The sequence below is a fragment of the Squalius cephalus genome (assembly GCF_949319135.1).
Source record: "Squalius cephalus genome assembly, chromosome: 6".
In the NCBI taxonomy this organism is placed as follows: Eukaryota; Metazoa; Chordata; class Actinopteri; order Cypriniformes; family Leuciscidae; genus Squalius; species Squalius cephalus.
Window position 1 is genome coordinate 34,171,101 of NC_137127.1, and position 18,998 is coordinate 34,190,098.

The window sequence follows — 18,998 nt, forward strand, 5'->3', positions numbered from 1 at the left end:
TGGACAGACCGCAGAGTGGCATTTTTAAAAGGACGGAGCGTCGCCCTCTTTCCTGCTCCAATTTCGCTCCGCTCACACCACAACTCTGAAGCATGCTCAGTCAAGCCTGACTCAGTCTACTGTTGATGACTGTGCAAGACAGATGGATTCTATTTTCAGTCAAAACTCAGCTCAATAATGGAGTTCAAAAAGTACTTCAAAAAGGAAAATGAGAAGTCATACAGGTGTACTATTAATATAAAACTAACTAACAATGATAATGTGGTAGAAGAAAACGAATGTGGAGACATCGTTTCAGTCAGTAAAGATTCATTTTGGAATCTAAAAAGACATCTCTCGAAAACATGAAAGTGTGCTACGTGAACACGCTTGGAAGAAAGCAAAATGTTAGCAAATTGAATATGGTATCTTGTAACAAAGTGTAAATTAAATATAGAGTAATATTCAAACAATTGATACAAGCCAATTTAAATTTTAAACCTGCGCGCTGCACAAAAGTTCAGTTATAAGAATTTTGGCCTAATAGTTAATTTAGCTACTTTTAAAACGTTTATGTATATATTTTCTTTTAATATTTTTGTTTATATAAATTTTATTTATATTATTAGGCCCATTTATTCGTTTAATTTTACAGCAGTTTGTGTGTACAATGGATATAAGCCAATTTAAATTTTAATCGTGCGCGTTGCGCAAAAGTTCACTTATCAAAATCCTGGCCTAATAGTTAATTTACCTTTAAAACTTATGTATATTTTTGTTTATATCATTTTTATTTATATTATTAGGCCCATTTATTCATTTAATTTTACAGGACTTTAGGCTATATGTAGGCTATATTCCTTCTTACATAGGCCTAATTTGTAAAACATAAAACATTTCTATTTGAAAAATGTTGTTGTTGTTCATTAGTTCTTTAGGAGGTAAGGCTGTGGTCTGAGCTAAAAGTGATATACATGTAGATTTTTTTTCCTTTTTTGGAGTGAGCGGGGGGCGATTTGAGTGGAGGGCGAAGCAAACTGCGTTGAGTGCTGAGCGATAATGAGCGGAGCGGCCTGATGTAGCTTTGAGCGGGGGAGCGGAGGGGTGAACAGTTCCGTGAGCGATGACCTGAGATTCTCACCGCTCTACTCCGCTCATATGCTCTGGTAGCTACTAATTAAACTGGTGCCAGACACTTATTGTATGAAATAGACAGAAACATGTTGAAATATGAACTATAGACAGCTAGGCAACCTTTCAATGCTAAATTTATTTACATGTACGACACAAGGATGTTTTTATGTTTGATGATAAAACACAGCATGATATAAAAGTAGGCTAGTATGAGTGTTTACACTAATATGGTCAATATTATAATGTTTAGACCCGTATTTACTGTTAAATACTGTGTCCGTGGATATTTGCTCAAAGGTAGATATTTATTACCAGATCCATTGTGGAAGTGGCTGGTCCCTAACACTCCCTCTAGTGGCTTAGTTTCTAAGATCTATAATTCAATTATTTTATTGCAATACACTTATATTCCAGCTGTCCACTCCTGGGAATGGGATGTTTTAGCTAAACCTGACTGGGATGTGGTATGGGCCAGATGTTTCACTGCATCTAAGAACCTGGCTCACCAGATGATTCATTATAAATGTATTAATAGGGCTTATTTTACTCCTAGTGTATTGTATAAGATGAAGGTTAGATCTGATCCATACTGTCATCTATGCAACACATCTACAGTAGGTTCTTATTTGCACATGTTTTGGGAATGCCCAACGGTGGTTCCTTTTTGGTCTTTGTAAGTACTGTTCTTTCGGATATTCTACATTTGGATATACCTCAAGACCCTTTGCTATTTCTACTTTTAGATGACTCCGCTCTCCAGTTGAATGCTCAACAAAAAAGGACCTTATTGGCAGCAAGCACTGCTGCCAAAAAGACTATTTTAAAAGCTATGGATAGAACCATCCATACCTACAACTTTCATCTTATTTTAGAGACATTGTATTGCTGGAAGGTACCACTGCCAAGGTCAACGGTGCAAAGGACAAGACTATTCAGAGCTGCACAAAAATTGCGGACAATTTGTTAGATAAGCTGAGATGTTGACATCCTACATTTCCCTCTCTCCCTTTTCTCCCCCAAGAAACCCCGCCCCCGCCCAATTCAACATATCCCTTTCTATGTTATTGTTTTGTTTTTGCTTTTTTCTCTGTTTATATGTGGACAGTTTTCATGGCATCTGTCTGTATATAGTTCATGTGAGCTTTGATACATTCCTGGTATGATAAATTAAATAAAAAATTGTATAAAAAAAAATGTAGATATTTATAAATGTGGTAACAATGTTTCATAGTTTGGAGGGGCTCGATCGCTTCAGTAAATGGTCTCTGCACACGCTGTGAGTTTGAGTCACTCGCGCTGTGCGTTTGAAAAGCGAAACGCGCCAAACATTAGGCTTCATGTTTTTACTCCAATCTCATTTCATAACGTCATAACGAATGGAAACATTTGAAGTAACATGATAATCCATATATTTTTCTCTAGTGTAGTGTACTGAAGTGTTCCTTTTTAACGATTTATCGTTATAGGCCACCTGCCTTTCAGTAAAATAAAAATGATTATTAGGCTATTGTTATTATTTTATGCAGCTGTAGCGTCTGGACCAATCAGACACACACAAATTATTCATTTATTTAATGATTAACCCAGCAAACTCACTCTCCCAACAAAGGCCTATGTAACTTCCCCCAAAACTAACATCACAAGTGAAGCTAACACACTGACAGAACCCGGTGTCCTGTTACAGGACACATTGAGACTGATAAGAGTTTTACAACCCAAAGGAATTTCCAGAGAGCTGTGACTCTCACTTTATTCTTGCCGAGGAAGAGAAATAAACCCTGTTAATCCTATATATTCTATATATAACCACTTGAGAAATGTGTAAACATGTATCTAATTTTCCCATCTCATGATTTTCCTTTTATGTGGTTTGGCTTTTGTATTCTTGTAAACTCTATTGGGTTAATGTTTCAGACTTTGCATACTATGGTTAACCAAAATCATATGTGTGGCATGTTTGGTCTCTATAAACTCCAATCTTTGTCCCCGTTTTGTTAATTTACATTACATTTTGCTAACTTTGTGATGCATTAGTATTATAAGAATCTTGAAGATTCTTTTCTTAAACACCCAATGAAATGACATATTCAAATGCCCTGCTAGAACACAATGGGTCGTAAAATTTCCCTCCAAAGGGAAATCTTCTCATTGGCTCACACACCTCCAGAGTGTGGACATCTTCACACTTTAAAAATCACAGATCACAAGATCAGCTCTCTTAGCTCTTTACTCTCTTAGTCCCTTTCTGGAATCCTGATGTGAAGATGATGCTGAACTAGAAGTTTCTAAGGACCACCAAGCTTGTGCCAGGCTGCGGCCTTGTCTTTCCATTCACCAAAAATCCCCTGACTCCAACTGGTTCTCCAACAATACAGTTTTGAGAAAAGATCAACTGGAGCCTCAACAAATTGCATCAGGACAGTTCAATTCAAATGGGCGAGACATGCAAGTACCGAACTTAGTCTCATTATTTGATACATTAAGTATCCTTACCCCTTTTAAAGAAGGGCGTGTTAGAACTAAACTGATGGTTTGCTCAAGGCTGTTGATCTGCTGAATTCCAAATAATGCTATAACTTCTTGCTTTCCTGTATTCTGCTTCAGCTCTCTTTCCCGAGTATAAATATATATATACACTCACCTAAAGGATTATTAGGAACACCATACTAATACTGTGTTTGACCCCTTTCGCCTTCAGAACTGCCTTAATTCTACGTGGCATTGATTCAACAAGGTGCTGAAAGCATTCTTTAGAAATGTTGGCCCATATTGATAGGATAGCATCTTGCAGTTGATGGAGATTTGTGGGATGCAAATCCAGGGCACGAAGCTCCCGTTCCACCACATCCCAAAGATGCTCTATTGGGTTGAGATCTGGTGACTGTGGGGGCCATTTTAGTACAGTGAACTCATTGTCATGTTCAAGAAACCAATTTGAAATGATTCGAGCTTTGTGACATGGTGCATTATCCTGCTGGAAGTAGCCATCAGAGGATGGGTACATGGTGGCCATAAAGGGATGGACATGGTCAGAAACAATGCTCAGGTAGGCCGTGGCATTTAAACGATGCCCAATTGGCACTAAGGGACCTAAAGTGTGCCAAGAAAACATCCCCCATACCATTACACCACCACCACCAGCCTGCACAGTGGTAACAAGGTATGATGGATCCATGTTCTCATTCTGTTTACGCCAAATTCTGACTCTACCATCTGAATGTCTCAAGAGAAATCGAGACTCATCAGACCAGGCAACATTTTTCCAGTCTTCAACTGTCCAATTTTGGTGAGCTCGTGCAAATTGTAGCCTCTTTTTCCTATTTGTAGTGGAGATGAGTGGTACCCGGTGGGGTCTTCTGCTGTTGTAGCCCATCCGCCTCAAGGTTGTGCGTGTTGTGGCTTCACAAATGCTTTGCTGCATACCTCGGTTGTAACGAGTGGTTATTTCAATCAAAGTTGCTCTTCTATCAGCTTGAATCAGTCGGCCCATTCTCCTCTGACCTCTAGCATCAACAAGGCATTTTCGCCCACAGGACTGCCGCATACTGGATGTTTTTCCCTTTTCACACCATTCTTTGGAAACCCTAGAAATGGTTGCGCATGAAAATCCCAGTAACTGAGCAGATTGTGAAATACTCAGACCGGCCCGTCTGGCACCAACAACCATGCCACGCTCAAAATTGCTTAAATCACCTTTCTTTCCCATTCTGACATTCAGTTTGGAGTTCAGGAGATTGTCTTGACCAGGACCACACCCCTAAATGCATTGAAGCAACTGCCATGTGATTGGTTGATTAGATAATTGCATTAATGAGAAATTGAACAGGTGTTCCTAATAATCCTTTAGGTGAGTGTATATATATATATATATTAGGGGTGTGCAAAGCAGCCGGTATTTGTATCTGTATGTATTTGTTGAGGGGGGAAAAGTATTTGTATTTGTATTCGAGTAAAATTCAAAATAGGTGTAAAAATCAATTTTTTTTGCGTTACACTTCTAATTTACGTTATAGTGTAAGTATTCTTTAATTATATCCATTATAATAATTATGGATATGCAATATTGGTTGATGTTTTCCATAAATCCAGCAATGAACATGTAACAAGGAACGTCATTGAAAATAAAATAACATAACAGCCATTACCTACGTTAACATTACTCTGTCAATAGCCTATTGTCTAAATTACCGAGCTAACAGAGCTAGTGTTGTCACGGTACCAAAATTTCAGTATAAGCGCAGTTCGCAACGCTTTCTCCTTTCCCATCGCTTGCTCTCTCGTGGCGTCTGTCGTTGCTATGCAACCATGGACAGGCGCGCCTGGAAAAACGAGCGTGCCGCGCGCCTACATTTGAAATCTGCAAAAAACGCGCTATGTGAGCGACCCCTTATGACAACGTGACATTAGCCTAATCCAAAATATTTCCATATGTGGCTCTTTCCTCGTTTCTTATCAACAAGTGGATTTACAGCCACCACATCAGCAGCACCGCCGGTCGCCATGTGTCATGAGGAAACGCAGCTTTTTGATATAAAGTTTTTCTTGTTCCCGAATACAAATATTTTTAAAGTATTTGTTCGAAATAAGTATTCGTAAAAAACACATTATTTGTGCCTTTCCGAATACCGTATTCGGGTTCGGCTCCACCCCTAATATATATATATATATATATATATATATATATATATATATATATATATATATATATATATATATATACACACATACAGTGAGGAAAATAAGTATTTGAACACCCTGCTATTTTGCAAGTTCTCCCACTTAGAAATCATGGAGGAGTCTGAAATTGTCATCGTAGGTGCATGTCCACTGTGAGAGACATAATCTAAAAAAAAAAAACCCAGAAATCACAATGTATGATTTTTTAACTATTTATTTGTATGATACAGCTGCAAATAAGTATTTGAACACCTGAGAAAATCAATGTTAATATTTGGTACAGTAGCCTTTGTTTGCAATTACAGAGGTCAAACGTTTCCTGTAGTTTTTCACCAGGTTTGCACACACTGCAGGAGGGATTTTGGCCCACTCCTCCACACAGATCTTCTCTAGATCAGTCAGGTTTCCAAACACGTTTAGTGGAATTATGACCAAAAAGTTCTATTTTGGTCTCATCTGACCACATGACTTTCTCCCATGACTCCTCTGGATCATCCAAATGGTCATTGGCAAACTTAAGACGGGCCTTGACATGTGCTGGTTTAAGCAGGGGAACCTTCCGTGCCATGCATGATTTTAAACCATGACGTCTTAGTGTATTACCAACAGTAACCTTGGAATCGGTGGTCCCAGCTCTTTTCAGGTCATTGACCAGCTCCTCCCGTGTAGTTCTGGGCTGATTTCTCACCTTTCTTAGGATCATTGAGACCCCACGAGGTGAGATCTTGCATGGAGCCCCAGTCCGAGGGAGATTGACAGTCATGTTTAGCTTCTTCCATTTTCTAATGATTGCTCCAACAGTGGACCTTTTTTTCACCAAGCTGCTTGGCAATTTCCCCGTAGCCCTTTCCAGCCTTGTGGAGGTGTACGATTTTGTCTCTAGTGTCTTTGGACAGCTCTTTGGTCTTGGCCATGTTAGTAGTTGGATTCTTACTGATTGTATGGGGTGGACAGGTGTCTTTATGCAGCTAACGACCTCAAACAGGTGCATCTAATTTAAGATAATAAATGGAGTGGAGGTGGACATTTTAAAGGCAGACTAACAGGTCTTTGAGGGTCAGAATTCTAGCTGATAGACAGGTGTTCAAATACTTATTTGCAGGTGTATCATACAAATATATAGTTAAAAAATCATATATTGTGATTTCTGGATTTTTTTTTTTAGATTATGTCTCACAGTGGACATGCACCTACGATGACAATTTCAGACCCCTCCATGATTTCCAAGTGGGAGAACTTGCAAAATAGCAGGGTGTTCAAATACTTATTTTCCTCACTGTATATATATATATATATATATATATATATATATATATATATATATATATATATATATATATATATATATATATATATATATATATATATATATATATATATATATATATATATATATATATATTTAGAGCCCGACCGATATATCGGCAGGCCGATATTATCGGCCGATATAAGGCATTTTCAAAACTATCGGTATCGGCATTTATAACGGCCGATAAATGAATATTTCAAAAATAAAATAAAAACGGACGAAACACCCTTCAACCATGTTATGAGTGTTGGCGTTGTATAGTTTGTCCACCAGAGGGCACTCTACACCGTCCCTGTTGGCAACACTCGTGTATAACGCGCCACACATTCTGCAACCTGCTGATCCAGCCAGAGTCGGGCAGAGAGAACCGCGAGTGAGATCATCGGTGAAGTGTGTTCATGGTGAGTTGGTCACGACTCACGAGACATACATTGCTTGAATAACAATTAAAAGAACATCCCTATCAGTTCTCTTAACTCAAATAAGGATGACAAAATTCGTGACTCATGTCCAGTTTTGCTGCGGTTAAATAAGCCGAGAGTGAAGCGGAACAACGCGACGTAGGCTATATTCACATAAAATGTTAACACTGCAGTTCACAAAAGTTCATAATGTGCATGTGCTTTAATGCTTTGTTGGTTAAACATTTAATTTTAAATGCTGATGCGCTGTTCTAACGTGTGCGTTTCTCAGCGCGTACATGTGAAGCTCACATGCACTAAAAGCCTTTCTACCAGCGCCTGGATACTGGACTAAGTTATCTTTCGAGTATTATTGTGCTAATACTGTTAAATACACACAAGATTTACATAAACAAAGTCGGTTGTCTAAAGTGAAGGCAAAATTGAGAGAAAATCTGCTTGTCAAATGCGTGTACATTAGACGTGTCGTGCTCAGCTCTTAAAGAGACAGTAGCAATTGTAAACACATTGCCACTTGTCCTTAAAGGGATAGTTCACCCAATAATAAAAATGATCTCATTATTTACAGGCACTCTAATGTTGTTCCAACTGTATTAATTTCCTTCTAATATTTTTCTAATATTAATAGTTTGAAGAATGTGGGTAACCAAACAGTAGCTGGTCCCCATTGACTTCCAAAGGAGAAAAATATACTATGGAAGTCACTGGGGTACATCAACTGTTTGGTTACCCACATTCAGGGATGTAGTGGAGGCTAAACGCACGTAAACGCCGTTTACGCACCTCCCAAAATTTGGAAATAGCGTTTGCCCACCTCCAAAGTGCGTTTATCCACCTCTACATTGCGTTTATCCACCTCTAAATGTCACGTTATTTGAGCGGACTTTGCTTTTCCAGTGCGTGATCGCCGATCGGCAAATGATTCGAGCATTTGGGCCGTTAACTACAGAGCAGAACTCGCAGCGCGCAAACACGGAGCAGAGAGCGCAGCGCGTGGACTGGACACACACACACACACACACACACACGTAACAAAGAGAACGGTGCACACACGTAGAAGAAAACACACGCTCGTGAAGTTACTAAACAAGCTCCGCGAGAATGAAACTTGATCGCAGCCGCAACAGGAAATCAATAAAACGATGCAAAAAAGTGATTTTTTTTTTTATTCATTACAAGCAGCTGGTTTAATGTAGGGAGCATGTCAAAACCCAACTGTACAAGAGATTCAGAGGGAATCAAGCCTGCACCAGGTTAAAGACTTTTCCCTCTACAGGGAAACACTGATCCACATTTTTCTGATAGACCAAACAACTAATCAATTAAACGAGGAAATATTCAACAGATTAATCGACTATGAAAATAATCCCAAATCCCTAATCATTATGCACAAGTGCATTGCATTGGAAGCCCTGGATATAGGCCTCACTCTCGATCTTTCTTACATATTTTTGTTCTCTCTGTTTTGTCATTTAGTAGGGGAGACCGGGGACAGTTGCAACATGGGGATGGTTGCAACATGTCATTTTTCTACAATCAGAAACAAAGCTAGAGTGATGACACTAATACTGAACATGCACAGTTAGCTCATTGAGACAAAAAGCTTAAGTTAATTAATGAAATTAAAGGTATTTTTAACATGTTGCAACCGTCCCTGGGTCGGGGTCAGTTGCAACATCTGGCTTCTTCCATTTAAATAAATACTGTGAACAATATGTCTTATATAATCATCTTTAAATGGTATGGGTAATTAGCAGACAGATGCAAGTTTAATATATACAAATTTGGTTGGTCTAGTCCAAATAGTAACTGACAAAAAGTGTTGCAACTGTCCACGGTCTCCACTAAACTTTATAGATTTCAACAATATTATTCCTTTTTGAGTCTCTTTACCAAGAACTTATATTAATGTATGAATTGAATAGTGATTGTGTGACCTATGATGAGGGAACCACTAGTGATACCCTTGGTAGTATCATCAAATGATAGCCTATAGCGATGTCATCAGGATACACATACACCGGTAGGCAGTGGCCCACCTTACCGGGTGACCGCTTCGTGGTCCACCAGAATGTATAGTTTACCCACCTCTTTTTTTACCACTACACCACTGCCCACATTCATCCAAATAACTTATTTTCAACAGAAGAAAAAAACAACTTGAGAGAGTAAATTATGACAATTTGAATTTGTTGTCAATTTGAATGTGAAATTGTTGTTTTTGTTCAAAGGACTAAACGTTTAGTCTTAAAAAAAAATCTTAAGTTTGTATTTTTATACATTTTATTTATCAGAACTTTAATATATTTTGATGTTCCTCTGTTCTGTTGTGACAATAAAAGAAACAAGTTTCTTTTTAAAATGCATTATCATATTATTTTAGTTAAAACTCATAAATAACTACAAATAACTAATGTTAGGGAAATGTGTTAATGTTTTGTTGCGCGTTTCTGAAAAAAAATTCGTCCGATATATCGGATTTTAAAACCAACAAATATTTGTACCGGTATCGGCCTTCAAAATCCTTTATCGGTCGGGCTCTAGTACCCATCAAAAGTTTGTACACACCAATTGTAAAGTGTGTCCAAACTTACTGTACTATAATACACATTAATAATATTGCTACTGTATTATAATATACACATAAATAATATCGGCCGATATATCGGTATCTGGCTTTTTTTTTATCGGTATCGGCATCGGCGCCCAAAAATCCATATCGGTCGGGCTCTAATATATATATATATATATATTTATTATATATATATATATATATATATATATATATATATATATATATATATATATATATATATATATATATATATATATATATATATATATATATATTAGTGGTGGGCCGTTATCGGCGTTAACGCGCTGCGTTAACGCGAGACTCTTATCGCGCGATAAAAAAAATATCGCCGTTAATCTATTCTCCAAGTTGGGTTGGGAGCGTTGGGAGCTGGCTCAAGCTACACAAGCTATGATGACGCAATCTACCCGCGGCCGCGAGGAACACCCGGCTGCAACGCATCATATTCGTCGTCATCTTAAGTAAACACGGCTGAAAGTGAAAGCTGGTGTAAAAGATCCGTGCAACATCCATTATTTGGACTTGGTTTGTATTTAAGCCGTCCGACGTAGACTGTGTGGTGTAACAGTTCGGTAAGTTAACACACGACTAATCCGTTCTACCACCTCAAATTCAAAACGAAACATATCACTGAATACCAGCGCGCGCGTATTATTCCCAATATATCTTAGTGAGTGGTGTAGCACATAATCTCTTTTTATTAAAAGCGCCCGATTTTAAGAATCGTTGTTGTGTTTCTTTTTAACTGAAAATACATCAGTTAGACAATATTCTAATTTTAAATTTGGGGTTTCATAAGCTCCAAGCCATAATAAACATTAGACCTACTTAAGTCTCTGCAGCTAGTGTACTTAAATTTTATTTATCTGCAAAATTATGTTGTATACTTACAGTTTTGCACAATATATATTCTCAAAACTACATACACCCTTTCAAAAAAAAAACAAAAAACAAAAAAAAATACATTTAGCAGTTGTTTAGCAGGGTCTGTGTAACCTGTTCTGAAATGGTTTTATTATAATATCGTTATCGCAAGAGGCTGCAATGTATATCACAATATGGATTTTAGGCCATATCGCCCATCCCTAATTGATAGCCTATAGTAGTTGATAATAACATAGGCCTACCTAATGTTGCCTACGGACTGTAACAGTACAGTAGTAACCTTTTACAGTCTATGAGTAGAACAGCTTTCTCAAGCAGTTTGTGATGCATTTTGGAAACAGGAGATGAGCCCCTGGTCTAATGCGCCACCTGGCTTGAGAAACCCGTTCTCAAAGACTTACTTTATAGTCATTATTTGGGTAGCACACATACTCTGAATGCCTTCGGCAGAATTCAAATGAGCCATTTTAATCTAGATTAATCTAGATTAATTTCAAAATTAATCTAGATTAATCTAGATTAAAAAAATTAATCTATGCCCACCTCTAATATATATATATATATATATATATATATATATATATATATATATATATATATATATATATATATATATATATTTTACATTTTAAATCACAATTTTAACCGGAAATTTCAACAATTTCTTCCCAAAATCGTGCAGCCCTATATTTTATCTTGATAACAGCATGGTCACAGTGTTTTTAAAAAATTTTTTTACAGGGACCAGATGCCACTGATGAGTCCTGCTGACTTAAACATTCACATGAGTCTCTGTACATGAACATGGTAAAATGAAAAATCAAACACCTTGGAAATGACAGGTATGTACTATGTTTCAGGAATGGCACAAATGTGTGTGACTGTTCAAGTCTCTGTCTTTAGATCAGTGAGTTCAATAATGTGCATTTTTGTCCTTTGTTATGTATCTTTGGATAATGTTATGTTGTAAATAAATCCAAACAATCAAAAAGCCATTCTGTTAAACTCTCCTCATTCTTTGTTCTACTTCCCTCACAGTCCCACCTGATAGAGCCATTAGGGGAGGGTCTTTGTCTTTCCAGGTGTAAAATACATCAATATTCATAAAGATTCACGCTTCCTCGCATAGAGCTTTCTTACACAAAACATGTCTTACAATTTTTAAATCAATATATTGTTTTATCTGAATAAGTGGGCAGGATTATTTTCACATAGTTTTGAAACAAATATTTTAGGCTACGTAATACAATTTTCAAAAGTTTTGTGAAGAAATAATCAGTATGGGTTTCATGACCTTATTTCAGTGACAATTTTGTTTTTGTTTTCTCACAAACCACGCATAAATGTCATTTTCTCAAAACTATGAACTTTTACATACATGCTGCTCACATATTATTGTAGCAAAGTTTGTGCTGAATACAGTGTAATCAGACTTTAGCCATGGAAGTATTACAAGTAACTGAAATAAGCTCAAATGTCAGAGCATGTCAGAACACCTCCACGGCCCAGAAAACACCTCAGACCCCAGTGGGTTAAGCTGGACTTAGTGTTGTCAAAGACCCGGTATTTCGGTACCAAGTCGGTACTAAATTTTTTTTAAACGTCACGGTACCAGGTTTTCTCAAACCCCGGTACTTGATGCGCGTGCATGCCCGAAGCGCGTGCAGTTGCGTCCTCTTCATAAAAGCGCTGATGTGGTGGCTGTAAATCCACTTGTTGATAAGAAAGGAGGAAAGAGCCACATATGGAAATATTTTGGATATTAGCTCATAATAGAAGCGACGCGGCGCGCTCGTTTTTCCAGGCGCGCCTATGTTCATGGTTGCATAGCAACGACAGACGCCACGGGAGAGCAAGCGCTTGTGGAAAGGAGAAATCGGTGCGAACTGCGCTCTCCATGATGACGAGGAAGTATCAGCAAAGAATTAATTGATTTCTAGCCCTTGCATTAGTTTTACTACTAGATATATTTATGGAGATGAGAAATAAAAAGCCGTCATTATGTCATTAATATCAGTCCGTCAGAAAAGCAGTTCTAGGTTTATTCTTGGCTGGATAACTCTTAGCAGGTTTAAAAAGCCCTTTTAAAATTAAATATGAATGCAGTTTTGGATTAAATAAAAGTACAGTCAAGTCAAATAAAACACGTTTCATCTCCTGTATAGTTTCGTAACACTACAATAAGATACCATTCATTAACATTACTTAATGCGTTATCTAACTATGGCTGAAACCGATTCATCGAATTACTCGATTAACTTGATTACAAAAATTCCTCGAGGCAAAAACTCTGCCTCGAAGCCTCGTTAAATTCCTATGACGCGCACTATACGCGCAGGGATCTGATTGTTTCACACGGACCATTGTTCAATGTTCAGGAAGCACACCATAGGGCGTGATACATTTTGAATTTAGTTGTCGCGATGGCAGGAGTAAACGCGTCTTTGCATTACCTTAACATTGAAATCACTCGCGCCAGACGCTCTACTCGCGTTTGGTGTGAACGCTTTGCAGTTGTTATATATATGTTAAAGTTTTTATTTTGGATGTGTTCATTGTGATTATATTGGCTGGGTTTATAAAAGTTTATAAAAGTACATTTTGATGTTTGTTTTGAGATTACAGCTGAAAAAGTCTGATTCTTATTTATAATTGTTTTATTTACATTTATTTTTTTTAATAAATTGTATACATTGTGTACCTGTTTGGCTCGATATTTTATATTCATTTATTTTTGTTCTCAGGTGGGTAATTTGCAGAAGGTGCAATCCTTTTTTTGTAATCTATTAAGAAGACAAAACTAAGGCCAAATGGCCTTTACTATTTAAGTTTGTATTCATAGTTTTACATGTTATACATGTTTTACAGTAAGTTGACTTAACTGTATTGTTATATAATTGTTGGCACTGGCACTTATAAACAATAAATGGGTAAAAATTGCAATAAATAGGGCTTAGTTTTGGAGCCAAATGTTGGAGTTGGAATAAATACCTTTTTTTTTTCTTTTTTTTTTTGAGAAAAAGCCAAATGCTTGATCATTTTACAGCCACATCTTTTTCGTTATGCATTATTTATTTTGGTTGTGTAATACAAAAAAAAAAAAAAATCTGATTAATCGATCGATTAAGTGCTAGATTAATCGATTACAAAAAGAATCGATAGCTGCAGCCCTATATCTAACATCAACACACTGAGTGAACAATATATTTTTACAACATTAATGTTTGTGAATGTTATTTAATACAAACACTTGATTGGTCATGTTTGTTCACTTCATTCATTAAATTAAATAATGTTAACAGAAATAATGTTAACTTTTGATTTTAAAAATGTATTTTTAAATTAACCCAAGGAGAATAATTGCGACAGTATATAACTATTGTTTATTGTTAGGTCATTTTATCTAATGTTATCTAACAAATGTAATCTTATTAAGTGTTTTTAATACTACAGTTTCCATCTTTGTAACTGTGATATACACTTTAATATATGTAAATTTAATCTAAATTAAGCTTTGGTACCGAAATTGGTACCGAGAACCGTGGATTTTCACTGGTATTGGTACCGAATACTGGACTATGACGCTATTTTCTTCTAGGCACAAACTTTGTTGCATTATTTTCCTGTTATCCATGTAAGGCTGCTTTGAAACAATCTGTGTTGTAAAAAGCCCTATATCCAATCCTGAAATCCAGAAAGAAAAGTAATGAAACTTTACTTTATCAGGATCGACTGGTTTTTGTACTGATCTAATCTGTTTTTAAGGAAGCCTTCTGAAGGTACACACCCTCTACATTTGCATTTTAGAGGAATTTTTAATATTTGCTTTTGCTTTGCATGTTTTAAATGTGTATCACTTGTTTGTTAAGGTATTTAGGGGGCATTTTTCTACTTTGTATTGACTGCTTGCATTTGCATTGCATGTTTTGAAATAAAAGCTCAATTTGAATCTGTTATATTTGTTTTAATGTTGGGAAACGGCTGTAGGCCCTAAGAACATGGTACCATTTGCTGTGGTAAATTTACTCGATGTGACTTGTTAGATGTGCCTTGTGCCTACTGTAAGTCACAGCATAGCTCCTCTACTGTTTCACATGTGATCTCATGGGTTTCACATGGGAAATTTACATATGTTTCACATGGGAATTTACATGCGTTTCACATGTGATCTCATGGATTTCACATGGGAATTAAAAACAGTTTTGTACCTCTGCATGAAACAGACTGTTGTGTGCGGGACTCCGAAGTGTTTCAACAACATCCTCTGTGGGGGTGTTGTCCCTTTTCAGACAAACACGTCAAAAAGCCCAGACTGAGAAATGGGTGCAAGCAGCTCATCTAAATTAGATTGCGTTTCTCACTGGTGAAATGTGGTTAAAGAGATAGTTCGGCCAAAAATGATATTAAAGGATGCATGCACATTTTTGGGACTTGAAGGAGTGGACCCCATTAACTTCACATTATAACCACTGAAAGATCTAAGACATTTTCTAAAATAACTGAAAATGTGTTCGTCTGAAAAATGATTGACATATGCATCTCGAACGGCTTGAGGGTGAGTAAATCATGGGTTTAATATCATTTTGGGCCAATGCTCGATCCCTTTAACATGCTCTTGTGTGTGTGTGTGTGTGTGTGTGTGTGTGTGTGTGTGTGTGTGTGTGTGTGTGTGTGTGTGTGTGTGTGTGTGTGTGTGCGTGTGCGTGTGCGTGTGCGTGCGAGCGAGCGAGCGAGCGAGCGAGAGAGAGAGAGAGAGAGAGAGAGAGAATTCTGTCTCTTCACTCTACATTGCCTGAAGCTTAACATCAGACACCCATGGCTCTGCCTTTTGAACTGAACACATATTCAACCCTGATGCCCTAAAACTGGAGTAGTGGTCAGTATTTTTAACATTTTAACAAATTAATTTACTCTCTTGGTCTCTTGGAGTTCATTTTCAAAGGTTGTTAAAATGGGCTAAGGAATTCAGTGAAGATAACCAAACAGAGCATAAACCCTGCACCAGCTTGATTTCAGAGATATAATTGACTTTGAATTACTATTACTAAGAAAAAAGTCATTAAAAAGCATTAAAAAAGTTACAACAGACATAAATGACTTTGACACTGTAGATATAAATACCTTAGACCAAATGATGCCTTGTGGTTTGGGGTGTTTACATTTAGTCTTGATGATTCTTGTTGGAGTTAGAATGAAGTCAACTGTGAGGTCATGACTTTCAATGAGTACCTCTGGAATGTCCATGACCTAAACACAGAAATAAGGCCAAAACTGTAACGACTGAGACAAATCAGACACAATTATTTGGTATATGTACCAAATTAATCTTTAAACTTCACTCTGGGATCTGTGGTCCCATCCCCCAAACAGGGCAAGAAGGTCCTACCACGATCAGATAAGTTGGTTTTATTGGTGTAAAAGAATGTGACCACATGCTCAAGAGAGAGACAATGGGAAGACAGAAACAATCTTTAATACAGTCTTTGCTGCAATAACCATAGACGAACTGATCTATAAATGAACATGCATCCCAGAAACTGTGTGAATGATTGACTGTCTTGTGTACTATTATGTACACTGCTCAAAAAAATAAAGGGAACACTTTTTAATCAGAGAATAGCATCAAGTCAGTTAAACTCCTGGGATATTGATCTGGTCAGTTAAGTAACAGAGGGGGTTGGTAATCAGTTTCAGCTGCTTTAGTGTTAATGACATTAACAGCAGGTGCACTAGATGGGCAACAGTGAGACAACCCCCAAAACAGGAATGGTTTTACAGGTGGAGGCCACTGACATTTTTTCCCTACTCATCTTTTCGGACTGTTTTTCACCAGTTTTGCATTTGGCTAGGGTCAGTGTCACTACTGGTAGCATGAGGCGATACCTGGACCCTACAGAGGTTGCGCAGGCAGTCCAGCTCCTTCAGGATGGCTCATCAATACGTGCCATTGCCAGAAGGTTTGCTGTGTCTCCCAGCACAGTCTCAAGTGCATGGAGGAGATTCCAGGAAGACAGACAGCTACTCTAGGAGAGCTGGACAGGGCCGTAGAAGGTCCTTAACCCATCAGCAGGACCGGTATCTGCTCCTTTGTGCAAGGAGGAACATGATGAGCACTCCCAGAGCCCTACAAAATGACCTCCAGCAGGCCACTGGTGTGAATGTCTCTGACCAAACAATCAGAAACAGACTTCATGAGGGTGGCCTGAGGGCCCGACGTCCTCTAGTGGGCCCTGTGCTCACTGCCCAGCACCAGCGAGCTCGATTGGCATTTCCCATTGAACACCAGAATTGGCAGGTCCGCCCACTGGTGCCCTGTGGATTTCACAAATGAGAGCAAGTTCACCCTGAGCACGTGACAGACAGGAAAGGGTCTGGAGAAGCCGTGGAGAATGTTATGCTGCCTGTAACATCGTTCAGCATGACCGGTTTGGTGGTGGGTCAGTGATGGTCTGGGAAAGCATATCCATGGAGGGACGCACAGACCTCTGCAGGCTAGACAATGGCACCCTGACTGCCATTAGGTATCGGGATGAAATCCTTGGATCCATTGTCAGACCCTATGCTGGTGCAGTGGGTCCTGGGTTCCTCCTGGTGCACAACAATGCCCGGCCTCATGTGGCGAGAGCATGCAGGCAGTTCCTGGAGGATGAAGGAATGATACCATTGAAGGGCCACCACGCTCACCTGACCTACATCCAATAGAACACCTCTGGGACATTGTGTTTCGGTCCATCTGACATCACCTGGTTGCACCTCAGACTGTCCAGGAGCTCAGTGATGCGCTGGTCCAGATCTGGGAGGAAATACCCCAGGACACCATCTGTCGTCTCATTAGGAGCATGCCCCGACATTGTCAGGCATGCATACAAGCACGTGGGGGCCATACAAACTACTGAGTACCATTTTGAGTTGCTGTAATGAAATTTCAGCAAAATTGACAAGCCTGCTGCATCATTTTTTCACTTAGATTTCCGGGGTGTCTTTGAATTCAATCCTCTGTAGGTTGATCATTTTCATTTCCATCAAACGATGTGGCATCCTTTCGCTCATAACACATTGCCCAGTCCATATTAGTATAGATATCCAGCATGATATTTTTCCCCATTGAGATCTGATGTGTTTTCAAAGTGTTCCTTTAATTTTTTTGAGCAGTGTATATACTATGCTATGTATTTTATTATACAACCAACGGTCAACGTAACCTTACCTGTATCATGTCTCCTATCTAATTAATCCTCATTTAACCCCCTGAGGTCGGCAATCACGCCGGCGTGATCTGCTCGTTTTTTTTTATATCAGTTCAAAATACTCTGTTGATTTTGATTTTACATACTTGTATTGTACATCATTCAAAACTGTTAAATGTCTTCTTTTATTTGTGTACACTCATAATAAAAATAAAATGTTGTGTTTTTCGTAAAACAAAGAAAATAAACATGATGCGCGTTCTGCCGTCTCTATCAATGTGAAACTCATTCTGAAACGCGACAGAAAATGACCTGTAACTCAGCGAATGTTTGTCACACAGACTTGAAACGCATGTCTATACAACGCTTGGAATCTCTATTTTTAAAGTATGTAAATAATATAAAAAACAAATATTCTATTTTTAAGTAATCCATACGAAAGCAGCGGCATGTACAGTTTCTCAAACGCGTCCTCATTAAATTTAATTTGAACACGCCTACAAGCGCACGAGCGATTGACATGCAAATGATCCATGCGGAGAAACGCGACCTGTAAACGCCCTCATCACCTCAAAACAAAGAAGCAGAGACTTCGTAACTTACTCCTTACTGTGTTTGAAAGACGCGCCAGAGCTTACATTGGATTTAGGCTACCTCAGAAGAAGAAGAACGCGATTTGTAGACAAGAAAGATTTAAGGTAAGAAATTTTTACATATTAGTTTGTTATTGTTGCATAAATGTCACATTGCAGTTGAACTGTTGCTAGATATATGGGGAATATTATAATATTTAGACCCGTGTTTACTGT

General features: G+C 38.1%; 1 protein-coding gene across 4 annotated transcripts in view; it reads right to left on the reverse strand.

Moving 5' to 3' along the window:
- The window catches only part of mthfsd (methenyltetrahydrofolate synthetase domain containing), a 142,322-nt gene that overhangs the window by 51,655 nt on the left and 71,669 nt on the right, over window positions 1–18,998 (reverse strand). For 3 of the 4 annotated variants that reach the window (XM_079874239.1, XM_079874238.1, XM_079874237.1), the window contains one exon: window positions 16,124–16,249. The exons of the other annotated variant lie outside the window; for it this stretch is intronic. In XM_079874239.1, the coding sequence (XP_079730365.1) occupies window positions 16,124–16,249 (126 nt within the window). The remainder of the gene's footprint in view (window positions 1–16,123; window positions 16,250–18,998) is intronic. 4 annotated transcript variants of the gene reach the window in all.